The 16,684-nt window shown below is 36.8% G+C and overlaps 1 protein-coding gene and 1 pseudogene across 1 annotated transcript; both read left to right on the top strand.

Annotated features, from left to right (window-relative positions):
- Positions 1-365: 365 nt before the first annotated feature.
- On the top strand, positions 366-10,014 carry LOC113271737 (annotated as a pseudogene).
- Positions 10,015-13,106: 3,092 nt separating this feature from the next.
- Positions 13,107-16,407, top strand: LOC113273358. The gene is made up of 6 exons (XM_026523094.1): positions 13,107-13,390; positions 13,571-14,273; positions 14,929-15,129; positions 15,440-15,631; positions 15,744-15,906; positions 15,992-16,407. The coding sequence occupies exons 1-6, from the start codon at positions 13,107-13,109 to the stop codon at positions 16,405-16,407; spliced, it is 1,959 nt and encodes a 652-aa protein (XP_026378879.1).
- The last annotated feature ends 277 nt before the right edge of the window (positions 16,408-16,684 follow it).

Genomic DNA, 16,684 nt, shown 5'->3' with positions numbered 1-16,684 from the left:
ACTATAAACTCCCCAGAACTCCCCAAAAAAACCCAACTCTCTAGCATTCTAGTTTTTACCACTAACAGGGAGTTTAAGAGTTTCTTTCAAACTCCCCACGACTAAAGGAGTTTTTTAGGGAGTTTGAGAGACTCTTCTAAATTCTCCCACGACTAACGGGAATTTTGAGAGACTCCTTCGAACTTCCCGAAGACTAACGGGAAAAAACCCAACTACATCCAACTCCCCCAACTCCCTTGAGGATTAACACCGTGATAGCGTTGATCGAACTTCATCCTCAACTCCCTACGCCCCAAACGTACCCTTGGTCTAGGCTAATAATATAGCCCCTAGCCAAGGGAAACAAACACACCTGTAGAGGGCCTGCTTTAAGAATAATTTCCGTCTCCTCAAAAGTCTGCGCACCATACGAGGCGCAGATTAGCAAATTCGTTTTTCGTCTTGTCAACATTTTTCTGCAAAACCAAACCAAAATCCCATCTCCTACAAGTAGTAATGGTGGTGAATTGATACATGAATTCCAAGAAGAAAAAAAATTCCCAGTAGATTCATTGTCAACTGAAACCCTAAAAAATTCAATCCAAAATGGCTGGTGTTTCAGTAGCTGCGGAATGGCAACTTCAACACGAAAGCTATTATCGAAAACCAGAGATCTATTCAATGCAATGGCAAGTAGATCTTTCTCGTAACAAAATTGCCTGTGCTCCTTTTGGTGGTCCAATCGCTGTTATTCGTGATGATGCTAAAATTGTTCAACTTCTTGCTGAATCTGCTTTAAGAAAATTAAACATTTACAATTCAGCTGGAATTCTTCTTTCATCAACTAGATGGGATCGTCCTGGTGGTCGTTTAATTGGTATGTCATGGACTGATGATCAAACTTTAGTTTGTGTTGTTCAGGATGGAACTGTTTATAGGTATAATATTCACGGTGAGATTCAAGAACCTAATATATCATTAGGAAGTGAATTCTTAGAACAGAATGTTGTTGAATGTGTGTTTTGGGGTAATGGCATGGTTTGTTTAACTGAAGGCTATCAGATTTTTTGTATATCTGATTTCAAAAACCCTAATCCTTGTAAACTTGAGGATCCTCTTTTAGAAGATTATCCACTCTGTATTGCTGTCATTGAACCACAGTATACAATGTCTGGGAATGTTGAAGTGCTTTTAGGAGTGAACGATTATATTTTAGTTGTTGATGAAGATGGTATTCAGAAGGTTGGAGAGGGAATTGGACCTTTACAGAAAATGGTCTTGACTCAAAAGGGAAGTTCCTTGCATCATTCACTCATGATGGCCGGCTTCTGGTTACTTCCAATACGGATTATAAAGAGATATTCGAGTATGAATGTGAGGCAAGTATTGATTTTGTTTACAACTTGTATTAATTGTTGTTGAGTTCGCAAACTCAGAAAATTTGGGTAGAGAAACTTATTTTCTCATTAGATTCATTTGCTCCGTCTAAAATAACTTTCACTTGACAATCACATCATATGCTTAGTTGACAACATGATGACGTCCTAGGGCATAACCAAATTAAAGATCTGATTCTAAGTATGTAAAAAACTAGGGAAAGCAAAGATAGAAACTTATTGTGTTTTCTTAACTTGAAGGTGATTCTTGAACCAAGCTCTATTATTATCTAGATGCGGAGAGTATATATGTTGTGACTTTATGTGCTTGTACGTACCCAGTCTGAACATGACAGATAGTTAAAAGTTAATTACTCACATGTATCTAAAATTTGTCTGGATCCAACAAAAGAAATTGGATATATAAGATAGAGCACACTATTACTGGGACAAGTAAATAGGTGTGCAGATGGCCTTGTAGCTCATTTGTTGCATCGTCTGACACAGGCACACTCATATCAGTAGAATTGTCACATGGCTTTTGTAGTATTTAAGGAAACAAAAATGTAAAATTATGAGACATTGAAGATTCAATGAGTTAATGCGACCGCCATACTCCATAACCTGATTTTAGCACCTTGTAGTGAAAATGGAACAGTTGGGATAAATATCGGGTTGCTTCTTTTCTCAATTTTCTGATGAGCATCAGAAAATATTTTAAACCTTTTCTGTTTGAGCAGTTACATTCTTTTTGTTCATTTGAATAGTTCCCACTCATATTATAAACATTATCCATTGTATCATGCTGATTTTCAATATCATGTTTTTGCAGTCAGCCTTACCTCCTGAGCAGTTAGCTTGGTGTGGAATGCATAGTGTACTTCTCTACTGGGATGAAATGCTTTTGGTGGTAGGTCCATTTGGTGATCCAGTTCGCTATCTATATGATGATCCCATCATTCTTATTCCGGAGTGTGATGGAGTGAGGGTACTTTCAAATACCAGCATGGAATTCTTACAATTAGTCCCTGAATCCACCGTGTCTATCTTTAGCATAGCGAGCACAAAACCTCCAGCCTTATTGTACGATGCGTTGGATTTCTTTGACAGCGAAGTGCCAAGGTATGCTTGTCACAAGAATGAAACAAATAGCCTTTATGGTTTGATCAGGGTGATTCTTGCTTGTCTAATGTCAACACGTCTCGTGCTTTGACTCAAATTGATCGATGAAGAATTCGGGTTTTTTTTGAATTTAGGATTTTTAAAAGAATTACTACTAAATATTACCATCTTCTTGACAGGCGGATGATAATTTGAGATCAATTCGCTCCAACCTTCCTGAAGCTGTTGAAGCTTGTATTGACGCGGCGGGTCATGAGTTTGATGTGTCACGGCAACGAACTCTACTTAGGCTGCCAGCTATGGTCAATCCTTTTGCAGGTTGGTTTTCAAAGGTCTATTCGGGTGTTTTTCATAGTCAGACATTTAGACTGTTAGTTTGACAACTAAAGGAAGCTTCAGTTCTTCAATTGAAAAAAATATCTTGTTGTGAGTAAGAAACATTACTATGTATTACCGTCGGACCAATAAAGACATTCTTATGTGGAACTACTAATGTACACTGCAGTAAAAATAAACAGCTTTACCAGTAAACTGGGATTTGTGTGAAAAACTTTTCATTCTATGGATAAATTCTGAAGCTGTGAAAACCATAAAATTGAGCTGATGAGAAAAAGTTTCAGCATTCTAAAATTCGATATTAAGAGACCCCCTCAGTATCTTATGTGAGAAATTCTTTATGGCCAGAACGTTCGGTATTTTTACTTGTCAACATTGACCCTATTTTATAGTCATATTCGACAGCTTTGTAACTGCTTTTGAGGAAGATCCGAATTAGATAAAATTCTTCTTGGCTCTTCCTTACAAAAGCTATCACTTCACACCTTACAGGCAAATGATCAGAACTAACTTCAGGATCAAAGAGTCTGTCTGTTCTTTAGAATCACGGAACTCATAGATTTTACTCCAAAAAATTGTTTTTCTGAAATCAGTATACAATTTGTGAACATATTCTATGGAATGCCCTATTTGATAGTTTGTGTGGTATTTTCTTGTTTCACAATTTTTTATTTATTTGAATGAATGTGCTTAAACTGTCTAGTCTGTGAATAGCATAATGTATCCTTGAACCATGGATTCAGTGGTGCCCAAAACCTCAAAACTGTTTTGTGGTTGCTGGTTGAATGAGGGGGGAATCTTTGGGTTTCTGATAAAAAAGATCATCAAATGAAAGGAAAGGAAATATTTTGTGTATCTGTCCATGTACGCAGGGTATTGAAAGTGAAAAAATGGCCTGCATAGATAATCTGGTTGCACTATGTTAGTTCCTTCTATGTTGGTAATATTTTTTTTATCTGACCGTGTACTGGGTTCTTGTTGGATTTTACAGCCATGTTCAACGTGATCGGTTTCAAGAAATGTGTAAAACATTACGGGTGCTAAATGCTGTGCGCAACTATGAGATTGGTGTTCCTCTTAGTATTCAGCAATACAAGGTCGCCAACCCTTAATTAATAGCTGCTAGGATTATTTTAGATCCTGTGGTGTTTAACTATAGCAAATATTCTCACTCTTCCTGCAGTTACTAACTGCGCCAGTTCTAATTGGTCGTCTGATTAATGCTCACCAACACCTTTTGGCACTGCGTATATCAGATTACACTGGCTTGAGCCCGGTAAGCTACCTTTTATTTGTTTGATAAGTATGAGCTATTATACTCTCCTCGTTTGTCTTTTAATCATAACCTGGGATCCTTTCAGAAATTATTCTAGTGGTTCCTTTGAAGCATTAGCCTAGTCTGCCCAGGAGAAATAGTAATTGTTTCTTAATTACCATTTTTGTTAAACTGGCACAGGATATATTTCGAACCAAGGCTTAGATCCTAGAATTGCTGACATGTCCAGTTTTAAACTTCTTTAATCAGGCCTGTATCTGTATCTTAAAACCCATCTATAAGTTTACCAATGTTTCTTTCGACATATTAATGACGTGTTACACATAAGACTGAGCTCCACTTAGATGTTTGTTTTATCTATCGAAAGAGTTGTTGGTGAAGGAAAAGTTTCAAGCCACTAATTAGAAGGTCTTGAGGATTCTGGCTAGAAAGGACAACTGTTCCACATGAACCTTTCACAGTTACGCCAGATATGCGGGACCCCACCTTTACAACTCTGTGTTTCTCACGGAGAACCTTGTTGAGAGCTGCACTCCAAACAAGTGAGAACCGCACTCCTAAAAAATGGAAACACCCTTTCCCCCAAAAAAAATAAAATAAAATGCCTGCATTAACTACAATTATTGGAAGTTGTTTTCAGTATTTAAATTTTATTTTTATTAATATTGAAAGTTGTTTTTAGTATTTTATTTCTATTGAAAACAAAATGGTGAGTTTATTTGCTACCTGTTTATCTCTCTGAAATCCACAGAGTTGCAAACTTTCGTCGGAAGTATCGAACTGAAACCTCTATGTAAGCACTGAGCAACTTACATGTTCATCAATTTTATCAGAAACACAATTCTCTTTTTAGTTTCTAAATTTCTTTCACTTTCATCAAGTGAATCATGCACGCATATCAATAGAAGCGGACGCTTCCGTCACGCTCCTAAACTTAGGACTCTTTAGATATTTAACGATTTCCACCTCGTTTTGATTCCTGGCTACCAAGAATTATGCCCAAAATGAATGGTACAAGTAAGCCCAGAGCTCTAATAGGACACTCCTGGACAGTGTTACAAAATATTTTTGTCTGTAATCTAGAAGGATTCACCATTTCTATTGCACTTGACGATGCTTGTGCATATGGTTTGATGTGGCTAATCTGGAAGGAATTGTGACCAGCTTCATCTTTAATCATGCGTTGTGATTGATTTTGAAGGGAAAACAGGACCCATTTTTTACAGGATAAAATTCCATCTTTAGTTTTACAAGATCCAATTTGCTTCCCTGATTTTGTAGAAAAAAATTATTTTTATTTTCTTGGAGTCACAATAGCCTTATCTACTTAGATTTCAAATTTTTCTGCTGGATTGAACGAAAATGTCAATTTGAAAGAAAATCTAGGGGAAGATACTTTTGTAGCAGGGACAAAATAAACCTTTCAAGAGTCTGAGATTAGGAGTGTGACCAGTGCGTCTGTCTTAGTTAGATATGCATGCAGGATGAAGGATATAATTGATGATGGTGAAATATTAGGAAAATATCATTTCTTTTTCCCGATTCAATTGGGGTGGATATATGTGTAGCAATTGCTGTAAGCTTATATATAGGGGTTGCAGCTGTTGGGTTTCTAGAAAGAGATAAATAAGTTTTAACCTAATAACTTTAAAATTAAATACTAAAACAACTTCCAAAACTTTGGGGACAGTTTTGTGAAAGGAACAAAATAGTTAAGAAACTCAAGTCACCACGTAGGATTTTTTTTTATTATTATTTTTTTCTTTCTTTCGGCTCTTAAATTCCCAGTGTCCGTTGTTGGTCTATGTTGTCCTAATTAGCCGAGAAGATATGATTACTTGCTTTACACCCATGAAATTATTTGCTGATTAGGAGGTGGTTATAATGCACTGGGCATGTGCAAAAATAACAGCTTCGCCGGCCATTCATGATGCTGCTCTTCTTGAAATGTTGCTTGATAAGGTGTGCATTACGTACATCTTCTTTCCTTGATTTTGTTTTTTACAATTTCTTTTTTCAGTTCTGTCTCTTTTCTTCCATACCATTTGTCTTCTAAAACAACTTCAATTTTCAGTTGAAATTGTGCAAAGGCATATCATATGCTGCAGTTGCCTCTCAAGCAGATAAAAGTGGCCGTCGGAAGTTAGCTGCAATGCTTGTCGAACATGAACCACGTTCCTCCAAACAGGTGTCTTTTGTGTCATAAAATTTAATGAGACGATAAAAGATTAAAAGTAGTTAAAGAAGCATTCTGCAGATTCTTGGAAAAATACTAACAAAAATAATGATGTTGACAGGTTCCTCTTTTGTTAAGCATAGGAGAGGAAGATACAGCTTTGATGAAGGCTACTGAGAGTGGTGATACTGACCTTGTTTATCTTTCCCTCTTCCACATCTGGCAGAAGGTAGTACTTTCGGGCTCTCGGCATATACTTTCTTCTGCTGCTGTAGGTTTTATCAGCCGAGGATTCAAGCATGGCTTGTTTTAGGAATACTTTTGTTTGTTTGTGTTATTGTCTTTTCCTCCTTGTGCATGCAGAGTCCACCGCTGGAGTTTTTTGGAACGATACAGGCAAGACCTCTGGCTCGGGATCTATTCATCACATATGCGCGGTACCTTTTTGGTTACTTATATGACGCTGCATTTGCTTTTCTTTTCCTTGGCCTCATATTTAGCCAGAATTGTTTGAGTTAAGCTTCTTTTGCTCGGGACATGTGTATTACGGTTCATGACAGTATAATGCTCATTTTGAAGGTGTTATAAACATGAGTTCCTGAAAGACTTCTTTCTCTCGACTGGACAGCTTCAAGTAAGCTTTATGACAAGAATATTACTTGTATTTTATTTCCTTGCACTTCTATTTTCTATTTTGTGGATACTTTCATATTAACCAAATATTTTCTGCTGTTTAACAGGATGTGGCTCTTCTCTTATGGAAGGAGTCATGGGAACTAGGAAAGAATCCAATGGCAAGTAGGGGGTCTCCACTTCATGGTCCACGCATAAAGCTTATTGAGAAGACTCATTCGCTATTTGCTGAGACCAAAGAACACACCTTTGAGTCCAAGGCTGCTGAAGAGCATGCAAGATTGCTAAGGTAACATATGTGAAATATACATATGCTATGGTGTCCTAAATCCTTCACAAGTTCAGACCAGAATTAAAATCATTTCAGACTCCAATTCTGAATTTGCATGTTTGAAATCATACGTTTAGTTACACATTATGATTCTCAACTATACTAGTCACGTTATTATACATTGGTTACATAATACGATTCTTAATTTAGAGGCGCGGTGAAGCTGCAGCGTATAACTAGATTAGTCATATAAGTATGTGTGTACATTATAGGAATACCATATCAAATTATTTAACAAAAACTACTATATTCTTACTCTGTATCCTCTAGAATACTAGGTATAACAGAGAACTAAGAGAAGTAGATGATTTGAATCTACTAAAGTTATACTTCCTGACTTAGTTTTATACTTAATTTTTCCACCATCAGATGCAAGTGTATCAACGATGAAGATCAAGATGAGATTTTAAAAAACAAGGGAGTTAATATCAACCATCCATCCACTAACATCTGACGGTGGAGAAATTAAGTAAGAAATTAAGTCAGGAACTTTAAGTCAAGGGATCCATTCCGTATGTATAAGTATGTACATACAAAATTAAATAGGTTAGGGTCTTAGAATGTTGACTAATAGTATTAGTTACATAACTTAAATGGCAAAGGTTTGAAAAATATTTGAATTTTTTTTTAGAAAGATACCACTAGGCGCTCAGATCACTGACGCCTTGGCCCGGGCACCTCTAAAGGCGTCACCCGAATGCCCCTTTTAAACGTGCATTTTTTTTTACTGTGTGGGGCTCATTGGAAAATAATGCCATTTTCGTGCCTAGGCGATGCCTTGCACTAAGGTTTCTATTTTTTGGTAAAACTCGAGCCTCTTCAATTTCAGGAAGTCAGACTGTAATATGTTCTGTTAATTTGTATCCCTCTGTGTGTGCTTTGTTATTTTACTCAACTCTTTATGCAGAATACAGCATGAGTTAGAGGTGAGCACAAAGCAGACTATATTTGTTGATTCGAGTGTTAGTGATACAATCCGAACGTGTATTGCACTTGGCAATCATCGAGCTGCAATGAAAGTCAGATCAGAATTTAAGGTCAGCGATCCACAGTTTATTGTCCGTACTATTTTTCGTTAGTGGATGTTGATAGAGTAGAACGTGATTTGGGTGTCTGAAGAGGGAATTGTTTTAGGGACTGATTGGACCATCCTGCTCAAATTGAATTTGAATTCTTTCACCATTTCACTTTAACCAATTTAATCAGCTTTCAAAAATGGCCCTTTTCTTGTCTAATAGAGTCGTGAATCGTTATTACTAAAAAGAAATCTGTATTTTCTATGTGCTATTCTCAATATCTAACTGTAAGATCCCCTGCAGGTTTCTGAAAAAAGATGGTATTGGCTCAAAGCATTTGCTCTGGCTACAAAAAGAGATTGGGATGCACTAGAAAAATTTTCCAAGGAGAAGAGACCACCTATAGGTAAACCTTATTCAATAGTTTTCTATTTACTTCAGATAGCAAGTTAAAGAGCTCTAAGTCTAATGCGTTCTTGCCATTCACGTGTCTTTCAAGAGCTGGATATCTGACTTTGTGTTAAATAGAGGACATATAGATTACCATACCATTTACCACTTTTGTATTAAGATGATGCTTTGTTCTCCTGCAAGTGTCGGCTGTTTTTTGCATCAAACACTATATACAGATTATAAAAAATTTCAGGTGCGTTTCTGAGAATCAGACAAATGGAAACTTATCATATTACATTCCGTTTGGTGATAAAAAAATAGGTTATAGACCGTTTGTTGAGGCGTGCATTGATGCAGATGAGAAAAGTGAAGCTCTCAAATACATTCCGAAACTCACGGATCTCACAGAAAGAGCTGAGGTATTTCTCTATTAGCACTTGGCCTTCTACTTAACATGTTACTTGCTGTAGGAGAGCATTTCTCAGAAACTGATAAGAAAGATCCTTGGACAAATAAATACTGGATTAGTGAAGTTGTTGTATAAGGTCCTCCATTGTTAAATATTTTTCGACAGAGAAAGTCGAGTTCAGTTATGTGCACACTCCTCTAAATGGTGTATATTTGACAGGTTCTTTTGATTTTGGTTGATTAGTTAACTGTTGGCCTCATTACCCTCCATGTTTAGAATCTCGACCCTCATTAGATAACTCCCTAAATTAAATCGATGGTCGAGAATGAAATGTTACGTGCACACTCCTTAAGGAGTGTGCACAAAATCGGACTTGAGAAAGTCTTATATTTACTAGAGAAAGTCAGTCAGTTTTTAGCATGTTTCAAAAATGGCAAGGGTACAAAACTAATTGGTTTCGTTGTTAAATGTTAACGAAAAATAGAACTTTTTCTTGCTTCTCTAAGGTGTTGTCTTCTTTAAACTGAACTATTTTTGGTTTCAGTCTTATGCTCGTATTGGGATGGCAAAAGAAGCTGCAGATGCTGCAACTCAGTCGAAAGACGGCGAGTTGCTAGGCCGGTTGAAGCTGACCTTTGCTCAAAATGCTGCTGCGTCATCTATTTTCGACACACTGCGGGACCGACTAGGAGTCTCTTAGTTGTGTCGTTTCAGTTCATTTTGTATGTTTTTCTCTGTATGAAACTATTGAAACTATTTCCCTGGTTTCATGGTTCATTGGTCTGGATCTGAATGGTACAAAAGATATGTCAGTGGGTACTCAGACCCTGTACAGGGTTTATAAATGTATATACTTAATACGAATTTGTGTGCGTTGTGTAATGTAAATGAGTTTTTTTGTTTTATATCCTTGGTCCTGCACTAAATAAAAGTTATAATACCTAACGGAAACCAATTTTTATTGATCTCTCTTTCTTTTGCACAATGAGAACCTACTGCAGCCATTGGTGTTGGCATAGCGCACCTTGACTGATCACATCAGCTTGCCCATGCAGAGTCCTCTTGCCGTTGATTCTGCCGAACTCCACCTTGAAAAATGCAACCTTTGGTGCAGGCTCACTTATTTTTTTTTGCAAAACAAGTAGCAACTCTAAATGCTGATTATTTTGGTTGTGTTTGTTTCTTCTTCTCTTTGTTATATACTACTAAAGGGAGATTGCAATTAAGGTTGTTAGCATTCTGGCTTATCAGACGGATCAAAGGGAGTCGGGAGGGGCTCTTGAAGATAATTTTTGGGGTATAAATCTCCAATCTCTCCATGGCCCAACCTACAAAACAACTGCTTTTTCATCGAAACCTTTTTGAGGCATACTCATTTTTTTTAGGCATACTCATTCATTATATTATTCAGGGTGGGTTTATAAGGGGTGTCTAAAGGTACCGTAATTACCTATATATCCTTAAACAATTTAAATTATCAGAGTGCCCTTATCATCAAAAACCTAAAATCAAAAATCAAAATAAACTTTAAACTCAAAATCTTGGACTCAAATTCAATCAAGAAATTGATCAAGCAACGCAAACACGAATCGAAGTGAGCGATGTTGGAGTGCGAAATCCAAATCTCAATTGCTCTTATATGTATTTTAGAATGTATGTGTAACAAACCCATCTTGTTTTTGATTGATTTTATTTTGTTTGATCGATAGAATATGATTTCAAAGATGAAATTAGGGTTTTCAGAAGATCAGTCCGGCTGATCTTGGAGTATCAATTTTGAGCAGAACCTAGTGTATGATTTAGAGAAACACTATGTTCGGCTAATGCGACTTTGCTAGATTTTGTTCGAATCAGCCGAACCAAAATTCGTCAGTTACAGAGTGAAGTTCGGTTGATAACTTTTCAGCCGAATTTCAGTTTTTTGAAAATATACCTAGGTTCGGATGATAACTTTCCAGCCGAACCTCAGTTTTTTGAAAATATACCTAGGTTCGGCTAATAACTTTTCAGCCGAACTGTTCATCTGGTCAGTAGATCTGGGTTTTAAAAATTAATTTTTTTGAAAGATTCAACTTATAAAAAGAAATTAAACCTCGTATAGAAGTCTACCTATGATTTGAATCACACATTTTGGTCACGTCTAATCATTAAAATCTCAAAATTCAAAACCCAAGTTTTTTTCACTTCTTCTTCCTCTCAAGAATCCCAACTCTCTCACATAAATTTGATTTATCTACTAATTCACCACTAATAATATAATTTTTAATCAATCCTTAAAATTCCTAGCTAATCAAATCTTATCATAATCATTAACACCAATTATGTAAGGGTGGTTATGCCATTATCAAAAAGGGTGGTTAAGGGGTGATGTTATTTTTTATTTGGTGACCCTATTTTGGCATTATTTAGTATGCCTCAAAAAATTTCAGTATGCCTCAAAACAGGTTTCTTTTCATCAATATCTGAGCAATAAACTATGACACTATAAGCACTCTTCCTGGAACCAGTTTAAGGCCCATGGATCGTTTAACTTACTCACCTTGAAACACAAATATATTCGGAGGGTTAAAAGAGCCTAGTATTGAAGAGGTGAGGAGAGTTGTCTTCTCCATGGAGCCAGATAAGGCACCTGGACCAGACGGCTTCACATCCAAGTTCTTTCACATGAACTGGGAGGTGGTGCAAAAAGAGTGTGTGTAGTATGGTGGAAAGTTTTTCACCACAGGTTTCATTCTTAGAGAGATAAACACAACATTCATAATCCTGATTCCTAAGATAGAATACCCACAAGCCGCTGGGGATTACAGACCAATTATCCTAAGTAATATAATATATAAAATAATATCGAAAATCATGGCAAACAGGCTGAAAAAGTTTCTCCCTAAGTTGATCTCTCCGTACCAGTCAGCTTTTATCCAAGGTAGACAAATCTCGGATAACATATTCATAGCCCACGAGATGATCCATACGATGAGGGAAAAAAGAGGAAGTGAATTTCTTATGGGTTTGAAGATTGATATGTCGAAGGCATTTGATAGAGTAGAGTGGAATTTCCTAGGAAAGATTATGAATAAACTTGATTTTAACAGTCAGTGGTGTCAAATGGTGCACCAATGCATTAATACAGTCTCAGCTTCGGTTCTGTTGAATGGAGTCCCTTGTGAACAATTCAACCCGTCTAGGGGGCTTAGACAGGGAGATCCGTTATCTCCATACTTGTTCATCATGTGTATGGAGGTGCTTTCCAGAGCGATCTCCAAGGCTGAGGACTTAAACCGTATCCATGGAATAAAAGTGGGTTTAAATGTCCCACCAATATCACACCTGCTTTTTGCTGACGATTTACTAATCTTCAGCACAGCAACTAAGGAGGATAGTGCTAGCATCCTGAAAGTGCTAACTGAGTTCAGCTTAGCATCTGGGCAGCTAATCAACCTAGAGAAGTCGGGCATTTTTTAAGCCCTAACATTCACCAAAACACCATAGATGAGGTCATTAGCACTCTGGGTGTTAAGAGAATATCTCTCAATGACAAGTACTTAGGATCACCCCTGTTTACTCACACATCTAAGATTAAGTCGTGTAAATTTATGTTGGAAAACATGGGTGGTAGGCTTAAAGAGTGGAAAGGAAAAACATGTCCTGTGCAGGTAAAGGAATTATGACTCAGGCGGCTTCTTCGACAGTTCCGATGTACCAAATGAACTGTTTCAGAGTTCCAGTGGCAGTAATTGATAGCATGGATAAGATGCAGCGTGATTTCTTCTGGGGGAAGGATGAAAATGGGAAAAAAGGGGTCTACATAAAGGCTTGGGTATCAGTATGCAAGCTAAAAATTATGGGAGGAATGGGATTTGTGAATCTGAGAATTTTTAATTCAGCAATGCTAGCCAAAGTGTGTTGGAGATTGATGCAAGAACCTAAAGGGTTGTGGGATTCTATTTATGAAAAAAATATTACCCAGAAACCAGTTTGTTGAGCAATAATTACAAGAGTTCTGACAAAGACTCTTGGGTGTGGAAAAATCTGATGAGGGAAATGGGAAAAATAAAGGAGAACATGGAGTGGATAATAGGGGATGGAAAACTGATAAGGGTATGGGAGCACATTTGGTACCCAGAACAACAAGAGCTTCTTGTCGAACCAACTGATATCTACCAGAGAATTACTTTCCTAGAAGAACTGATGGTGAAAAAAGAAAACAAGTGGAACTGGGATGAACAAAAGTTAACAATATACTTTGGAACACGGGTAGGTGACAAAATTAAGCAAATTAAGATAAATAAAGAAAGAAGGGATGAAATGAAATGGAAGCTGGAGAGAAGTGGGAAGTTCACAACCAGGTCTTTGTACAGGAAATTAATTCATAAAGGTCAACCAAAAAATAGAGAACAAAAGAATTTCTGGAGAAAGATGTGGAGAATGAACTCTATCCCATGAGTGAAAACCTTCCTATGGAAATGTATTCACGATATTCTGCCCTTGAATGAAAGAGTAGCCAGGATTCTTCCCTATGTTAACAGGATTTGCCCCATGTGTGATAAGGAGGATGAAACCCTAACTCATGTCTTCATGGAATGCGAGTTCACAAGGTCTGTGATAGCATACTTAGGGATTAGTCTAGATTTCTATACTAACAGTCAGCCCGACTTTCATAGTTGGCTACAGGAGTGGTTCTACAGAGGAGAAATGGATATCTTAAGGAACATTGCATGGGCTGATGTCATGGCAATCATATGCTGGAAGATTTGGAAAAACAGATGTGATCTGGTCTTTAAGAAAGTTAAACTGAACTTTAAATCCACATGTAACAACATAACTAGCATGGTCAACTGTAATAGACATAATAGGGATAGTGAAAAACTAGAGTCCGAAGTCCAGATTGTGGCTAATACTAAGACTCTGGTCACTAACTTACTAGATGTTAATATCAATATAGCTCCGAGTACCCGGAGTGATAGGAATGCAGGGGGGATAGCAGTAATGCTTTCTGATTTTGCAGGTAAGATCTCAGAGGCAAGATGCAGATGCTTTGAAGCAGGAACAGAGGAAGAAATAGAAGATATAGCTGCTTCCATGACGATCCAGTGGGCACGTCAACTTAATCATCCACATGTTGAAGTTGAGAGTGACAGTGTGAAAGTCCTTGAAGCAGTTAGAGGTCAATTACAAACGGTGAAAAAAGATATACCAGGATTGTATGCAGGCAACGAGAAGAATTTTTTGGTTTGTATTGGTAACTTAAAAAAACTTAGTCTTATTTCGATGAATGAAAACCACTTGGCAGACCTATTAGCCAGAAGGTGTGTGGAAAAAATTTTGTGTAAGCAGTGGAAGGAACCACACATAAACTCTGTTTTGGTGAGTCTTCTCCAAGAAGGTGAAAACTTGAACTATAATATTTAACCGCAGGGTATGTCCTGGTTTGTTTATTAAAGAAAAAAGTATTTTTTTCTTTTTTTGGGAAGTAAGAGCCTATGTATCATTCAATGAAAAAACACAACTCACATTTTGCAGTTCGTTTCATGCAAGAAAACAAAGAAAATAGGTGAAGAAGTGGGTACGTTAACACATAAACTAGAACCACTTGCGATATATGCCAAACCAAATACTCCTCAAAAATCTAATCTATGTAATGAGAAAAAAGCTGAGCGAAACCACCTTATCAAATACCAAACATGAAAATAAAGTAGTGGATTAAGTAATAAACACATCTCAGTTTAGCTGTTATGGATTCAATTATTTCTGAGATTGTATTGGCTCAGAATAACTGAACAATGACTATATATATAGAGGTCTTACTAAAGCATAGTATTCATCAACAAAACACGTATAAACTCAAAGCAGTCTTACATATTTAAGTTATCTTCTGCTAATTAAGATAGGAAGAATGGGTTATTCAAGCATTTTAATATTTATGGTTTTTGGATTGTTAGGTTCAGCTTATGCTCAATTGAAGATGGGTTTTTATGCTCAAAGTTGTCCTAAAGCTGAGAAGATTATACAAGACTATGTGCAGAAACGAGCCCCCGTTGTAGCTGCACCTCTACTTAGAATGCATTTTCATGACTGTTTTGTCAGGGTAAGCAAATATTTGTTAGATCACCACTGACGTTTTTTTAAGTACTAGAACTTGTGTGGCTTCTTTTTAAGGTAAATGCCACCGGAGGGTTTGCCACTTGGATACATAGTTAAAAAATCTGTCCAAGTATATATATATATATTTTTTTTTAACACCGTCTTAGTTATTACCTTACCCTCTATGAATTGCACTTATTATTTTTAATTGGCATGCATGGGAAGGGTGGAGCTATTAACATGTAGGTATATAAAATACTAGGCTAGATTCAGTGGTACCGCTATCTAATAACATATATATGTATTTCATCCAGGGTTGTGATGCATCTGTGTTATTGAACTCAACTTTGAACAATCAAGCAGAAAAAGATGCCCAACCTAACCTGACTCTCCGAGGTTTCGACTTCATTGACAAAGTGAAAAGCATAGTGGAAGCCGCATGTCCTGGTGTTGTTTCTTGTGCAGATATTATCTCTTTAGCTGCAAGGGATTCAGTTGTTGCCATAGTAAGAAATTCAAGGATACCATTTGATGTTTAACTGAGCTTATTAATGCTAGTGCATATTAGAATTTTAGTGCAAGTGACTAATATATATATATATTTTGCCATCATAACAGGGAGAACCAACATGGAAAGTCCCGACTGGACGACGAGATGGAAGAATCTCATTAAGGTCTGAGGCATTGAGAAACATCCCCAATCCTAATATCAACTTTGCTACCCTTCAATCAAATTTTGCTAACAAAGGGCTTAACGTGAAAGATCTTGTTTTGCTATCCGGTAAATATAAGAAATAATCCCTACACTGCTTTTAGCTTCAAGCAAAAAATATATTAGGCTTAACGTAAATGCATGTCAATTCTAGGTGCTCACACAATTGGTGTCTCTCATTGTAATCCTTCATTTTCAAACCGTCTATACAACTTTACTGGCAGAGGAGACCAAGATCCTTCACTAGACAGTAAATATGCAGCTAATTTGAAGGCAAGGAAATGCAGAACAATAACTGATAACACGACTATATCTGAGATGGACCCAGGAAGTTTCAAGACTTTTGATTTAGGTTACTACAAAAATTTGGTTAAAAGACGAGGTCTTTTCCAATCAGACGCAGCTCTCGTTACAGACGCTGCTTCAAAATCATTTGTTACTCAATTACTCCAAGGTAGTTCATCGAATTTCTTTGCAGAATTCGCCACATCCATGGAAAAAATGGGTCAACTTGGAGTTATGACTGGATCAACCGGAGAGATTCGAAAGAAATGTTCAGTTATTAATTAGTTTGTGCGCGCCAGTTTAGTTGGTGGTTTGTTTGTTAATTAAATTGTTTTCTTTCTGTTTTTCATTTTCTCTTGAGCTGTCGTGATGTTTCCGTTCTTCAGCTATTCTTCTTGTTTTCTTTCTGGTTTTCATTGATGAATTGATTGGGTATTTAACTTTGTATGATGGTTAATTAATGGAAAGGAAAAAAAAAGAAACAAAAAAAAAGGCAGGTTTCTACTTGTTATTTATTTTGATGTTGATTCTTTAGCAAAATCCACATTCTCGTTCTCACACG

This window comes from Papaver somniferum, chromosome 4 (genome assembly GCF_003573695.1).
Source record: "Papaver somniferum cultivar HN1 chromosome 4, ASM357369v1, whole genome shotgun sequence".
NCBI lineage: Eukaryota > Viridiplantae > Streptophyta > Magnoliopsida > Ranunculales > Papaveraceae > Papaver > Papaver somniferum.
Note: the sequence above shows the minus strand (reverse complement) of the source record. Positions and strands in the feature narration are given on the sequence as shown.